The 16,316-nt window shown below is 34.3% G+C and overlaps 2 protein-coding genes across 2 annotated transcripts; one reads left to right on the top strand and one right to left on the bottom strand.

Moving 5' to 3' along the window:
• Positions 1-4,876: 4,876 nt before the first annotated feature.
• Positions 4,877-15,488, top strand: LOC137576302 (putative fatty acyl-CoA reductase CG8303). Its single transcript, XM_068289318.1, has 6 exons — positions 4,877-5,073; positions 12,234-12,621; positions 13,492-13,996; positions 14,060-14,501; positions 14,567-14,824; positions 14,884-15,488. The coding sequence occupies exons 2-6, from the start codon at positions 12,316-12,318 to the stop codon at positions 15,014-15,016; spliced, it is 1,644 nt and encodes a 547-aa protein (XP_068145419.1). The 5' UTR covers positions 4,877-5,073; positions 12,234-12,315; the 3' UTR covers positions 15,017-15,488.
• On the bottom strand, positions 9,295-11,458 carry LOC137577848 (trichohyalin). Its single transcript, XM_068291405.1, has 2 exons — positions 10,768-11,458; positions 9,295-10,701 (listed from the first exon to the last, which is right to left on the bottom strand). The coding sequence occupies exons 1-2, from the start codon at positions 11,129-11,131 to the stop codon at positions 9,506-9,508; spliced, it is 1,560 nt and encodes a 519-aa protein (XP_068147506.1). The 5' UTR covers positions 11,132-11,458; the 3' UTR covers positions 9,295-9,505.
• Positions 15,489-16,316: the final 828 nt, after the last annotated feature.

The raw sequence follows: 16,316 nt of genomic DNA, 5'->3' as shown, positions 1-16,316 counted from the left end.
GTTACCCATATTTAATTTCAGTTTTTAAATAATATGAACAATCTCATGATATGCATTTAATCTGTCATTAATATTAATTAATCTTCCACTGTTTAGCCAAACAAAAGGTTAACCTTCAATTTCAAATATTTGGACAATGAACAAGTTTAAATAAGCCGTTTTCCCTCCCCCCTTTTGCCGCCCGAAAGCTGCATTGTCATAGAGGGATTTGCATAATATTATGTACATATGTATGTATTTTCATTGAGATAAAACCAAAAACGCATTTACATGTATGTATGTATTGGATGTATATATAATGCACGATAAATACACTAACTAAAATTCGTTAATGTCCATTCCAGGTTTCTTCTATTTCTGTCTAGTTACGGCAAAAGCAAATACTTTTTCCACGAATCCTCATCAAATGAGTCAGAAAATAATTGAAATGATTGATTACAATTTAAGTACAATAGTTCATAGATTAAACTATTGTAAAAAAGTCACATGGAGTGTACACATTTCTAACCAATGTGTTTTTTTTTTTTTTTAATACGAGTATATATAATAATTAGTAATTAAAAGATAATTGTATTAGATATTTCCCTTTGCTTTATATTATATTATATAATAATTAGTTTCTACAGTCTGTTTTAGGCCCCGAAACTATTGCATAGCCTAGGAATGTTTTAGGTTTATCTTAGACCCTTTCTCGCATGTATTTTTTGGCTTTTGCATCATCAGGGATTATCACTGAATAGGTTTAATTAACTTAACTCGAACTATTTTGAACAAAAAGTAATTATGTATTTCAAATATGCATTTGTCGTCCACTCATTGGTAGCCGACTTCAGAGCAAAGCGTTCGTAAACCTAATTTTAACCACTTTTTCAGTCATCCTTCCTTAGATTCTTTACCATTTAGAAGGGTATTCCAATTTCGAGTCGCTCGAAATTATTTTATTACCCGGGTTTTTTTTTTATTACTGAATTTTTGTAAAAAGTACATATGCATTTGTAGTGCGGCAAGTGTTTAATACTTGAAAAATTCAAAACTAGTCATTTAAAGAGATAATGATATTGTTGTCTATCTTATCAAATTATATTAAAAGAGAATTCGAACTCAGTTCTATGTACTTTGTTAGTTTAGCAAACAAAAAAAGATATACATATTTATGTATATATGTATGTACGTATGTACATACATATATATATGTACGTTTTTTCCATTGAACCAATTTTTTATTATTTCCTTTAGTAGAATTAGTTTTTATTACTAAAAGTTGATTAAAACTTAATAATTTATAAATCAAATTAAAGAGTAACCAGAGACAAAAATGACAGGAATTTCTATAACTTATCTCTAGACAATGTTCTGATTGTGGCACAATAAAAGTTAACCAGGTCACAATATCATGTACATACATATACATATATAGAGAATTTTTCACTAAGCCCCTAATAGAGTATCAAGATAGTTTAAAACGATATCAAGCTGATAAAAAACAAGGCGCATACAACAAAACTCAAAAGCGAGAAAAAAAGACGACAACTAAACTCATTACTCATGCGCCATGGGTGACGTTTGTTATCGTTTTTTTTTTTCTTCTCGTCTGTCTCTTTTCTGTTTATTTTGTCGTCATTGTTGTCGAAGTTGCCTCTTAGTGCAGCAGAAACAACAACAACAACATCACTACAGGTTTGTAGTAGCCATGAGTCAGCAGAAAAAATAAGAAGAAAAAAAATAAATATATTAAACAACTAACCAACAGCAACAACAACAAATTCCCAGCTCCTCAGTCAAAGACGAGCAGCCAAGTGGCTATGACTAAGTGGAAATTCGATTACATTACAACGAGCTTGTTTGCGGTTTTCCTTCATGGTTGATACAGGAAAATTGCTACTTAAGTTTAAACGAAATGCAAATTATATTGCTAATCGATTAATTTAAGCTCAAATCAAGCTATGAATGAATGGAAAAAATAATCAACTTGAGAATCTTTAAGCACAAAATGGAAAATTTGTATTTATTCATAAATATTCCTTAGCCATCTATGCCTTGCGGCTAATATCTCTCTTCAATTATATTTACTTTTAACTTGTCTCTAACCACTTGGTGTTAAAATTGTTAGTAACTTTGATAAAACCGGAAGACAGGGTGAAGTTCATTTTCGACGAAACTTCTATACCCTACTTTAAGTGACGAAAATCTAAATCAATTCAAGACTAATTTAGTTCATTTTATGATTTCTTTAAGTTGACGCACAAAATACTCTTTTCTGGGGAAGTCAAGCTTGATCTTTAAATTGATATACCCCTTTTTCAAGAAGTTAACAATATTTCTCTGCAGCTTTCATTTGCGTGTCCAACAAATTATTGCCAATTTTGACATTTCTTTTCTTTTTCTATTTTCTTTTTTAATTTTTTTCTTATTTTTATTTTGGGTTAACTTAATTATATCTACATAAATACAACCTAGATGTGTTTTTCGTGTAACTCTTTAACATACCCTTACCCTTTTTCGAGTAACTTTAATGTCTTGTAAACTAAAAAAAGCAATAAAAACAGGGGGAAAATAAAGTTAATTATTCAGAATTAATAAAAATTGGTAAAACTATTTGTTCTTTCGTTTTTTTTTTTTTTAGAGTTTCTTGTAAGATTTTCTAGGAATACTTTATGATTTAAGCCACTTTTTTGTTGGTCATTTAAAAATTTGTTACTGGCGTCAAATTTGCTTGAATTTGAATTGGGTTGGCTAATTAAACTGCAAGAGTATTTCCAATTCGTATCATTATAATCATATACATCATCTTTACTTACTTTGGGTTTTTGGGCTAGGCCTACAAACAGGTTGTGATTCATTTGGTTTTTGTGGTTTTTTAGGTCAACTTCAATTGCTTATTTGTTTTTAGACTTTAAAAGGCAAAAGCAGAAGAAGAAGATCAATTGATGAATTGTTTAAGCAGTTTTGTAATGTGGTTTCTATACAGTGTGTATGTCATAAAAAGAAATGTTTGTGTGTGTGTGTGTGTGTGGCATCATTTGTAAGTAAATAAATGGTGATTTAATGGGATATATAAATCTTTTGGTCTCGTCACAGTTAATTCAAAACTATAATCAAGTCATAATTTACCGTATCTTTAACAGGGTAACTCAGGTTCGACTTTAAAATGGCTCTCCATATCAATTTGTCTATAATGCAAATAAAAATCTGCATAATAAGCCCTCAGAAACGTGAGAGTCTCCCCCCGTCTTTTTGGTCCATTGGTTATCAGTATTTCCTGTTATTAGAAAACATTGCATTGTCCAATGTTGTCTTCGACATAAAATGATTACGAAAAATACAAAAAAAAAAAAAACAACATTGACCTCAAAATCATATTTTGATTGTCAGCAGTTATACATTAACCTGCAGAATCGTATTTTGGTCTCTTTTATTTGGTGAACTAGAATTTCAACCCAGTTAAATGACAAATATGCTGACTAAGCACTGAAACTTATAAAACTAACCAGTAAAAAATAAAGAAAACAAATTAAACAAATGTCAAAAAAATCAATAAAATTTAAATTAAATTAAATAACCCATTAATAGAATGGTGTAAAAATAATGGACCTAAAGTTTTTGGACAATGACAAATGTGAACATCTTAAATTATTTATTTCTTTAACTTATGTACATAAGTAGAAAATAATGAAAATTATTTCAATTTAGGTAAAAAATCATAGTTTATTGAAACAACCAGAAAATTTCAAAATATATATTAAGTTTTCTTTATAAAGATTTCCGATTCTAAGATATGTGTATAAAGCTTTATTACCCAGCTGGGTAAATTGTCCATTTGTTGTATACAGTCGAAATGTCCTGTGGGTTCAAAATACACAAGTTCACCAACAACAAATTCATTTTGAGGTTTTTGCCGGCTTTAAAAATTATTATTTATATTCTTAGATGACTTCGGCATCGCTCCATTTAACATTTTTCCAATTTACTCCTTCTTTTGCTAATTTCGTTGTGTTCCTTTCATTCTAGTTTTTGCCAAATGCCATAAATCAACCAAGTTGGTCGACTAATAGCAGAAACTAGACTAGATTTACTAGCTCTTTTTTATGTTGCCAATAAATTAAATATTTTTAGTTTGATCGTGTACACATGGCTTTCAATTGTCCTATTCTAAGATAGTTTTATGGCATGGGCCTATTAAAGTACATAATAGAAGACTATAATAGCTAAAAGGACAGATTAGAATATATCACTTTGATTAACTATAGAATTTTTTACCCTGTAATAAGAAAATCTTTTCAAAATATAGAGAATTAGAGATCATATACGACTCTTTTTCTATAAATCTGAACTCACTCTTTCTCTCTCTCTCTCTCGTACACTCTCTCTTTTCCCTGCCTGTCTCTTTTGCCGTTATAGATCCACTCAAAGGCAGGCAAGATAAACACACTCGTAATAGATACCCAAGGCGTTGGAGTAGGAGGCTATGAAGCAGGTGTTTGAGAGACAGAGAGAGAAAGAGCGGCACAGAGAGAGAGTTAGCTTTCTCAGTTACCAAAAAGATTGCGGTACTTGAATTGGCTTATTGTGTTGGTATTGCTTGGCTAGCCACTCAAAAAGCGTCTCTCAGTGTGTCTCAATTTAAACAATCTTTCAAGCTGAGCTTGCTTTTTTCCCCCATCTACTTTGCCTTGAGTTCAGTCTTTCTCTTTCTGAGACGAGCTCTCGCTCGCCCTCTCTTTCTCGCTGACTGTCTCTCTTTCCGCGTTGCTCTGTGAGCTTGTTTTTTGATTAGTCTTATGTTCCGATTTTCATTACGTGGTTTCGTTTGCCAGCCATGCGGACGTAGGTCTCAGTCATAGTTTCAGTCTTTTTGACTCAGTTGACTTTTTTGGCTTTAGCTTTGATCGCATTCAAAAATTTCCTCAGTCCGAGTTGAGCTTACGTCGGCATTGGCTGCCAAATAGTGTCTACCTCTTCCAAAACGGAAAAATAAACAACAAAAAAATACAATCAGTCTTTGCCAAATAAAAAAAAAAAACAAAAAATCAGTGGTGTGACGTATTTTCTGTGAGCCGAAATCAAACCATTTTGGTCAGTTTACATTAACAATTAACAGTCTTGTGTTTAAAGCATTATAAATGTTTAGTTATAGATATCAAAAGTGTGCACTGCAAAAATAATAGTGAAACTTCAAGCAAAAATGGAAAGAAAACCTTGGAAAAGTCGAACAAGAATCGATTGCTTAACATTTCGAATCGATGCGAAATCGACAAAACGGAAATGATCTGATGAGGAAACTTTTTAGTTGCATCAAACAAAAAAATTTAACAAAATTGTGCTAATAGAAACAAAAATTGTTTACAACAATATGGATTTTGTTATTGAAATTGAAAAGTCATTTAAGCAGTTGTTGTTGTTGTTTGCGCATTTTCACTCGTTTTTCCTCATTTTCCTCTCCAACTCTCTGCAATGTGTGTGTGTGTGTGTGTGTGCGAGTGCGTACGTTTGTGTGTGGCTCTGTGTATTCAAGTTAATGTGACTCTGAGTAAGTTTTTCCTAGCATGTGCTGGAAAATTCAGAGAGTCATTTTCAATTGTATTTACCTAATTAGTTCTTTTGACAGCATGGCCAAACCAAAAAACATTTTTTGGAGATCTCTGCGCTCATATTTCGTTTGTCATCAATTTATGCCGCAAACCGGTTTGCAAAAATCAAAAAAAAAAAAAGAGAAGAGTAGTCAACAAAAAACAAAAAACGACAAATAATTGTCTTTGAAGACTTAGGAAAAAACAAATAAATTTATATCAAGTTGTCTATTTAAACTTTAAGTGCAAATTGCCAAAAAGTAAAGACAAAATTCCATTTCACACCAAGTGTAGCAAAATCTCTATACTATATACTATAATTCTTTATGTCTATACACAAAGAAGGTCTCTTCTAATTATTTTGAGCAAAAAAAAAAAAAAAAAAAAAGTTTGTTGTCTAAGTCTTTTGATTCTCATACAAAAGATGGCATTGAATATTGAGTTGTTTTTTTTCCCCTTTTGTTATTGTTTGTTGTTTGGTTTTGATGTCTGATTGAACTCTCCTCCCCAATCAAATTCAATGTTAAGGTCCACAACGTGTAGTTAAAGTGCGAATGGAATTCAATTCATGGTCTTAATACGCACTACACTTCTATCTCTATACATACATACATACATATACATATTTATATTTGTATTGTTTTGGCGTTGTTCATGCCCAGCATAAATAAACAACAACAATTTGTTACACATTTTCGTTTTTTCTGTTTTTTGGTGTTGTTGCCAAGGCGGAAATAATATTTGTAAGCGTAACAAAAATCCATTCGAGAGAAATCAATGTGATAAATGAGAGATCAACATCTCATAGAGAGATGAAGAGAGAAAGAGATCTACAATCATAAAAATTATAAATAGAAAGAAAAAAATAGAAAGTGACCAAAAAAAGGTTTACTCAAATTTGCGTTTACCCTGTAAGCATATGACCAGAGAAAAGGGTATATTAATATTTTTAAAATTTAGTTATTGGCATTAGACCGTAACAGCTTTGAAATTCTTACAGAGATATTTGTTCTTGGGCCCAAAAAAATGACCGAAAGCAAGATAACCTTGCTTATCTTGGTCATTATTTTGGTTGATTTCTTCCAAATTATTGTTATAGCCAGTTTCTAACTCACTTTGGTTTCTAAATTTTTAGAAACTATTCAATGACATCCAATCTGAAAAGAGAATACTCCAGCTATATGAGCTCTACTATCTATCCAGGCACTTAGTTTACTTCTAAGGCCAATCGAGATACAAATCTGCCAACTTTTCATCATTTAAGTAGATATTCATCATATTTAAAATGTTCTTTCACTTATTCAACATTTTTATTCTTATGGCTTTTAGACTTAGGTGAATATCTAAAAAAACAAAAGCTTGAAAACTTTCAATTAAAAAGTATTTCAAATGAGTAAATGATCTCTGACTGTTTAAAATATGAGTTAGGTACATCAATTTGTTTCTTGACTTTTATTGGAATTTTTATTGTAGTTTCAATTCGAACAAAAAGCTACAAAAAAACAACTCAAAAACAGAAACTAAGAGTCATAAGTAAACAAGTTTCGGAAACAAATATACAAATGTATCTGGTCTTATGGGTTATTTATTCTTGATTCTTTCAAAATTTTGTGTTATATTACGTTGTTTTATATTTGTACTTATAATCAGATTGCTGGTCAAATATAAAAACATTACGAATGACGAACACTTTATCTCACAGATGATGGGGGATATTATCGAAAATAATTTATTATAGACCAACTATACGAGATTACCTACAACGGAAATTTCTAAAATTAGTAGCTATTAAAACACAAGGTATAATAATTAGCAAGTGCCAACTAATTATACACACTATTTGACATTAGTTTTATTACACATTATTTTTTACACTATAATGAAGCGGCTATATACAATAAGGTTAAAAATTATGTATCCGACTTGTATTCTACTTAATTTAGGGCATTTAAAAGCCGTTGAATTGTTTCTCCCTCTCTCTCTCTCTCTCTCTCTCTCTCTTCCTCCTTTTAAGCCTTTAAAAGTCAAGAAGATTTCCGTTTCCTCGCATTGTTATTGGCCACAAGTGAATCTATAAGCTCACCTGCTCTTCAGTTTTGGTTTTTGTGTTTAGGTTTTTGCGAAATAGGTCAAACTGCCATTTCTGTATGTCTGTGTGTGAGTGTGTGAGAGAGTGTGCCTTGTGTGTGTGGAGTTTCAAAGAAATTTCAAAATATTTAATATGCATAAACGGTTTTGCTTCAACCTATGTGTGTAAGAGAGAGATAAAATATTAGGGAGAAAGAGATGACAAAGACAAAAAATAAGAAAAAATAAAAAGAGTCTCTATTGCCGTCGTCTCGGTCGCAGTCTCTCAGTCTTGTTGTATGTCTGTCATCTTTTTGGTTAAACAAAATTAGCAAACGCAAAAACCATAGACGTAGCAAAATTATGCAAATCTCTCAATATATATACACGCATACATATATATTGGGTTCCCCTTATACCACTACATACATTCATACATATGCATTCCATTTTGTAGGCATTTGTCAAGAGGCAACAAATTAAAATGCAATTCCCCATGCTCCATTGCATTGTCATATGAAACAAAAAAAGAAATTGGAAGTAATATAAGGTTTGACATAACTGAAAAGTTTAGCGGGTGAGCAACTATTTATTAATTCAGCCTACTAAGATATTTAGTTCCTGGTTTCGATTAGCAAAAGAAAAAACGGTTCACTGACCCGACCCTTCAACTAAACAAATCGCTTGTTTTTTGGGAAAATTAATTAAGAATATATTTCAAAAATCGAAAAAAAAAAAACTTTTAAATAGTTTCAAAATGGCGTCACAAGTTTTATCTTCTTTTATTTTCATTAGTATTTTTTATTTTTGGGGGTCAAAAAATGTAGTAAATATGCAAAAACCTAAACTATGCTGAGGCCCAGGCCAAGACCTAGTCCACATTAGTTGAAATGCCAGTGAAACCTGTTTTTTTTTTTTTCAATTTTATTATTATTTGAAAGAGAGGCAAAAAATCAATTCAACAAAATTTACATAATTCTGGCATAGATGAGGCATAAGGCCAGAAGAAAGCAAGAGCAGACAAGACAGGATAACAATTAGTTGGCAAAATTTTTCGCCTTGAAAAACGTCTAGTCATTAAGACACAAAAAAAGTGAGTTAAGTCACATCACACATGAAAAGCCACTAAGCGAAGGTTAGTTAATCAATGGGCTAAGAGTACGGCCCATAAACCGCAAATTAGTTGGCTAATTAAATTTAAACAATTAGCGCCAAAATGATAAAAAAGAAACGAAATATATATAAATATGGGGCAGCAAACTAAAATTGTTACTAAAAGTAGTTAGTTAAGACACCTAGAGAGAGAGAGATCATTTCAATATGACCATGACCGTGCATTTTTTTCATTTTTCTTCGATCAAGTTTCGAAGAGTCAAAACTCCATCTGAATTGCGTTGAGGCCCTACACGGAGCTGGATTAGAGTTGTCTATGTTAACCACTCGCTTATGCGGCCTTGACACAAATAGCGTCAAAGCGTCAAACAGAAAATGATCACAAATTCATCTCTCGAAATGAAGTATTACGCATTTTTTGTTGTGGTATTTCTCGGACAAAAGCAAGGCTTCCTCCCCGCCTCACATGAGGGGTTCATACATCTACGCATCATTTGTGATTAATAAGTCAGATTAGATCACTTGATCAAACAAAAAATAAAAACTATTTGTTTTGGCTCGCAATGGCTTATTTCGTTAGTCTTATTATCTCTGAATCGGGAAGTTTTACAATATTTATCCAATAAAATACAACAAAAAAAAAAGGTGGATGACTCCCCTTTCTAATCTGTAAAAAGATTTAAAAATCGATTTACAGTAAATTTAGCAAATTTCCTTTTAACGCCATCATTCCCGATGTTCCAATATAAACTTAAAGGCTAATTGGAATATGCCTTGGAAAAGTGAGAGCTAGTAAAGTCGTTCCAGGTTGCACTGATCGAGGGACGAACAGAATCACGGTATTGGGTATTATTGTTGGACTTGACCGACATGCGACTAATCACAGTATCTGAAAAGCAACAAACTGGAGCAGGTGTGCGAGGCACTTTGGCCCTTACAGACATCTGGAATCGTGGTGGCGAAATGCTGCGTGAAGGTTGGTCCTGCTTCATTTTGTATACTGGAATTCTCAGGCTACGATTGCGACGCATTGGTTGACGCCATCTAGCCTGTGACATAAACAGGTTGTCCTGTTGTTCCTGCTGGACTGGCTGAGCTTCATGCCGAGCTGCTATCGGTTGGTAAGCTAGTGTGGTCGCCGGTATGGTCCTACGACGAGCTGGTGGACATATCTCCACCTCTTCATCGTCATCCTCGTCGCTGTCTGAATCTTCTTGCTCTCTTCTTTTGTCCTCGTCTTGCTGCATCAAGCTAAGTAAATACTCGCTCTTCACTTGTTCGGGTGTCTTGACACGAGCTTTAGCATGTGCCTTGAGATTATTCAATTGTTCATCAGAATCTTCACTATCTTCATTAGATGCCTGGTGATGATGAAGACCACGGCGAGTGACGTCATAGGGTTGCAATGACCTGGACTGCTGGAATTTACGGTCCTGAGAGGCCTGATGAGCTTTCTTAACGAGGCTACGTTCGTCGGGACAGCTTGTCCACGTATGCCAATGCTTAGCATCCTCCTCCTTGGTCTGTTTGTTAAGCCAGGCTTTCGATGGCTTGTTGAAGTCGTTATCATTTTGCACTTGGTCCTTGGTGTGCTCAGATTCGCCATCTTCCAAATTGTAGCCGTTACGCCTGAGCTCATTTTGGAGAGCCGCTCGACGATTACGACTAAATTCCTTATCCGTTTGCTTATTTTTGACCACACGACTGGACTTCAGCTTGGCCATTTCAGCCCCAAAGACATTGTCGATGTTGTAGTTAATGCCTTGGACATGTACTTCTCGATTGGTTTCGGCACGATTTTGCCACATACGCCTATTTTCCTCAATAATGCGCTCCTGACGCAATTGATGCTCGACCGGATCCTGGGTCATGCGACGACGTGACTCACCATCATGCTGACCCATTTGGGCATATTGATGCTGCTGCGACTCACCATCATCGTATTGTACGGATTCTTTGGGTTGACGTTTGAAATGATAATCATCGTAACGCGGATCGAAGCCTTCGTTCTCTACATTACCTTCATATCTCGGCGCTGTTCCTCTATTCAAATAGATTTCATCATATCGGGTTGTAGCTGGACCAGATTTGGGCATGTCATAGGTGGCAGCCATACCAGGCTGGCTCTCTCTTTGCTTAACTTCCGTCCAATCATTGCGATCGTTATAAAAACGACGTTGATCCAAGGCCAGCGAGGATTCGTTGACGGTCAGCTTCGATGTAGACTTCAAATTGAAATTCGATGGCGTAAATGTCGTCGATGATCTCGGCTTTCCCATGGTCGACCAGGCCCTCCCGTGAGAGCCAATCAATTGGCTGCTGCGTTGCCGCAAAACTTGAGCACATTTATTCATGGTTTTGGCCAAATTCATTGATGTATTCATTTTTCAGCTGCTAACACTATAAGGATTGCCCAAATATAAGGAGTTTTTTTTTTCGAATCAAAAACGGTTAAGAATTTTTACAACTTTAATTTCGAAAGATTCTGTTAATTTTATTTCCTCTCTATGACATTGAAATTTTGGTTAGTGTTTTTGGTTATTACTATTTATAATAATCGAAAATTTTGGTGACCGGAAAAATTTGCGTTGTGAACTGTATGCCTTGTCGGCTGGGAATGAGAACTCATTTGGTTTTCGTCAAACTTTAATACTTTTAATACACGAGAGGAAAAGCAATGCTAACTGTACTTTATTCCGAACCAAAATGAAAATTGTTCTCGGTTCATAGCCACCTCAAATAAAAATCAAATTGTTTTCAAGTCATGGATAACTTGATTTAAAAAAAAAAAAGGGTTTAGCTATTTTCATCGACTTTTCTTTATTTGGCTTGCAAAAATAGTCAAATAATTATTTATCTTCCAATGAGAATACCCAAAGGTTAGCCACTTTTGAGACAATTTTCAAAATGAGTCACAAAAAATGATGCAAGTCCAAAAGAAACTAAACTAGAACCAGAACTTACAGCCAAGGGACATTCGGTTGGTTCTGCTAAGAAATAAAGTTTCTGTGGCATACTTTTAGGTCGCAACTAGGACTTGCTAATGCAATTCTTTTTTCTGTGATGACATCAACTAGATCAAACGCTATCTTCATCGACTTTTGATCAATTATTTGTATATCTTATGGAGAAGTAGTTTTTAATTGGATTATTTGGCAAAAATGTAGAAAATATAGAACTTAAACTAAAGAAATTCTTGTACATTCTCTTACATTCCAATTCTGTGAGTAATCAATGGGCTTAACCGAAATTTTCCCAGGCTAAATACATTTGGGCACGACACAGAGCTAACTTGGTTGGTTGCATTTCCGCTGCCATCAATTTAGAAATGCATTGTCAGCCATTAAGATAATGAACTTTATGGTGTGTTTATCACTTTAATCTAATTAAATTAACTAATGAACTGTTAAATAAATCAAATAAGTCAACTCACACTTCCGCCCTACTTATACTTTCTATTTTATTGTTTCTTTTTTTCCCCCTCAGCTTGCCCTTGCAACTTGCAGCTGAACGACTGAAAACTCCCACCAGCAAATTGGCGCCGCCTACTAATCTGGAGCCCTATACGATGGCTGTCATAACGGAGCATGGCAGCAATAACAATAATATCAATAATCTCAATCACAGCAAAGTTGCCAGCACTGCCAGCACCGCAACCAATACCAATCATCGACAATTGAGCACGGCATTGAATGTGCCCGAGTTTTTTGCTCACAAAAATGTATTTGTAACTGGTGGTACAGGATTTTTGGGAACGGTATTGATTGAGGCCCTATTGGATACACATCCTGATATTGGCACCATTTACGTGTTGGTTCGAGGCAAACGCAAGTTTGATCCCAATGAGCGTATAAATCGTCTACTTCAGAAACCCGTAAGTGTGACAGAAATTTGGGAGGGCAAAAAAAGGGTCAGGTTTCGTTTGGGGTTAGCCCCCTTTTCGACTCTAGAGACTAGAGTGTTTGCAAGTGTCGACCCTTGGCTATTATTTATAATAATTACGAGCATTTTTATTGCACGTTAAGTGCCAGATCTTCCGCTATGTTGCTGCTTTGCTTTGTTAATTATATTCTTTAATAGTAATAACATTAAGTGTTTTTTTCTTCTCTCTTTTTTGTTTGTGGTTGTTTCTTTTTAGTGCTTTTAAAATTGCTTAGTTATTTTACAAATAGTTAAGTAGATAATAATCATAATTATTATGGAGTGTTATTTCTGTGGGTGTGTGTGTGTTTGTGTGTCTGTGTGGGCGGAATGCTGTGAAGATGGGAAAAACCATTTAAAAACTATCAATTTGTTTAACAAATTTTTATTCAGCACTCCAAGTTTATGGCTTTCAAAGCATGAAGTCAACGTTTCAAGTCGAATAAAATTGCAATCCATAAAAATACAAGTAAAATATAATAAGACTTAACGGAAAATTATGATTTATGGAATTTTTGAAACTTTTTAACTATTAAGAAGAGTCTCAAGTGCATAAAAGTACAAATTTCCGATCCCGTAAGGGGTCATAAAGTAAACTAATAAGTGATTTTAAGGGCAATGCAAATTTCTCTTTCAAACGAAGGTCTTTTAGAGGTCCCGGAAAAACATCCACTAAGAGTTTAAATGAAAAAGTAGTTTAAATGGATTAGATAAAAATACTTAAATGAAAACTTTTAAACAAAGGAATCGAGAAGGAGAGATCCTAACGGACTTTTTTAGTTGATATAGTTAAGTTATTTTATTTGCTTTTCTCTTTTCACAGATCTTTCAAAAATACAATGAGAAAACTCTGGCCAAAGTTGTGCCCGTGGTGGGGGAACTTAGCGAACCAAATTTCAATTTCACTCCGGAATTACTCGAAGAGCTTATCGATAATGTCAATGTGATTTATCATAGTGCAGCAACCATTAAGTTCAGTTCGCCACTGCGAACGGCCATACGTACAAATCTAACGGGAACTATGCGGACCATTGAATTGGCCAAGCAGTTGAAACATCTCTCGGCCTATATCTATTGTTCGACGGCCTTTTGTAATAGTAACAATCGTGGACTGATTGCCGAAGAGGTATACAAGTCACAATTCGATCCATACGACATGATGAAAATGGCCGAAGATGATGATGCATGGATCGATTTTACAGAGCAAAAATGCAAAGGCTATACAAGAGATCATCCAAATACATATACGTTTACGAAAAATCTATCAGAGAATCTATTGATGGCGGAAATGTCGGGATTGCCAGCTGCCATAGTGAGGCCATCAATTGGTGAGTGAGGATCCCTCTCTTTAGAGTGAAATAAAGTTGGTCTAATATAAATTCATCTTTCAGTCTATGGCACTCTGGAGCATCCGATGAAAGGCTGGGTGGGAAATGCCAATTCTGGCCACTTGGGTTTCTTGGCCGGTTTTGTCAAGGGTATCTTTCGCACCATGTGCGGACGAGCAAATGCCGTAATTGATATTATACCATGCGATTATGTTATCAATTCATCTCTGGTCATGGGCTGGTATGTGGGCACACGGCACTTGGATAAGCCCGAGATTATACACTGCACATCGGGTGAGGTCAATCCGCTGACTTTATCGGAGTTTTGTACGATCATCAACGATAGTGTTGAGCGACATCCGCCCAATAGTTTTGTATGGAAGCCAGCGACAAAATTACGTAATGGTTGGCGTTATAATCTCTTCTTCTATCTATTCCATTTGCTGCCCGCTATGATTTTCATCATTCCGGAAAAGCTATTTGGTATAGGAATGCCTCAGCATACGTAAGTTGGAGTTTTCCTTGCAATTTATGGAGTTAGAATGTTAATAATTCCTTTCCTTTTTATAGAGCTTACGAATACATGCGTGTGTTCCAGAAGGGTACCAAGGCCTTCGATTACTTCCTGGACAAGGATTTCCGTTATTCGCTGAAGAATGCTTTGCGTATATCATCTATAATGCATGAGAGTGATCGTAAGCGTTATAACTTCGATGCCAGTCTGTGTGATTGGTCGGAATTCATAGATCGCTGTCTCATTGGCATCAGGCGTTTCTATTTCAAGGAGTCGGCGGTAACCACACAATGGCATCGCAATCTCTGGAAGGCGTAAGTTTGAAATCTGAAAATTTTCCTTCTGAATACTTTTTACCCCTTTCCATTTGCAGCTTTAATATCCTTCACTATGCTGGCTTTGCTGCCATCTTTGCCGTTCTCTACTTCTCTCTCACATCATTTTTGGGCCTACAAATTGGCCTGACGTTGGCCGTTCTTATCTGGGGTTTCTTGGTTTGGTTGTAGGATAACTGCCTATAACATTAATGTGCAATATGAATACAAATATTATTTTTGTTTTATATCAGAATTAGAATTTTCGTTCTATGGTCACGAAATTTTTGTAGTTTGCTCCGTCGTCTTTGTTGCCCATTCTTTGTCTTAGTATTTTTTTTTTTTCTCTTTTTAATAGGGTATTATGTATTTTTATCGTTTAAGAATTTTTGTAATCAAAAAGTACAAGTCAGACACACATATATTACACAGATTATGAATTCAAAGCAACAATGCAAATTAGCCCGAAACTTAGTCACATTAATAACTGAATAATAATCAAGATTGTAGATTTTGTAACTAGGTCCTCCACCTCATTTGTAGACATAGTCAAATAGTCAAACGTTTTGTCCACTTGTGAAAAATATATATATAAATATACATATATGTGTACATATATGTATCTAAATAATAAAATATGTAACTGTAACTATTATTCAAATAAATATGACAATTTAAATATTAAGATACAAATCGATAAAGTTTTCTATTCCCAAAAATCAATCATTGCACTCTTAAAACGTTGCTGCCTAAAAGTATACTACAATATGTAACATTTGATAAACCCTTTTTTTGGGTTGTTCTGATTTCCGCACTTTCGTTACGTTTTGAATGTATAAAACAAAAAGATATTATTTTAATTAAATGTAAGCAGGTGATACTTTACACAAAGGATAGGATTCCATTCAACAGGTGGAGGACAGACCGAACCTGTTACTCCACTATCTTTCTGAGTGCCTCATTTTCATTCAGCCTAGACTCCAAAGGCATACCAATTCGCTTCTTTGGAGGATTGTGAAACGCCTCTGCTCTCTTATTCATCTGTTGAGTGTGTTAAACAATTTAAACAATAATAATATTTATATATTTGATAATAATAAAAGAAACTATCGAACAAGTTTACAAATTCATATTAGAACTGAAGAGTTTTCTAAAATCTGATTCTTTTCGCACTAATTTTGAAAGTGAAAATGACAATGTCTGATTGTTACATACAACCAAATGAGGTACTTTATACATTTGAATTCAGATGACCAGTTTGTTAGCAAACTTAACAAAATAGACCCAACTATTTGGAGAAAGTACAAAAATTTGTGTTCTCTTCTTGTATCTTGACCCAAACCAAAAATGGTTTCAATAACTCCGACTTGGTTATTCAGTTTAAACTGGATCACAGAAATAAACAAAACAAACTGTTGTTTTAGTCCCATTTTTAAAATACTTGCCCACCTCAAGAATATTCGATAGTTCGATATTATTTGTGTAGAGTTGT

The sequence above is a fragment of the Drosophila tropicalis genome, unplaced genomic scaffold (assembly GCF_018151085.1).
Source record: "Drosophila tropicalis isolate 14030-0801.00 unplaced genomic scaffold, ASM1815108v1 contig_593, whole genome shotgun sequence".
In the NCBI taxonomy this organism is placed as follows: domain Eukaryota; kingdom Metazoa; phylum Arthropoda; class Insecta; order Diptera; family Drosophilidae; genus Drosophila; species Drosophila tropicalis.
Note: the sequence above shows the minus strand (reverse complement) of the source record. Positions and strands in the feature narration are given on the sequence as shown.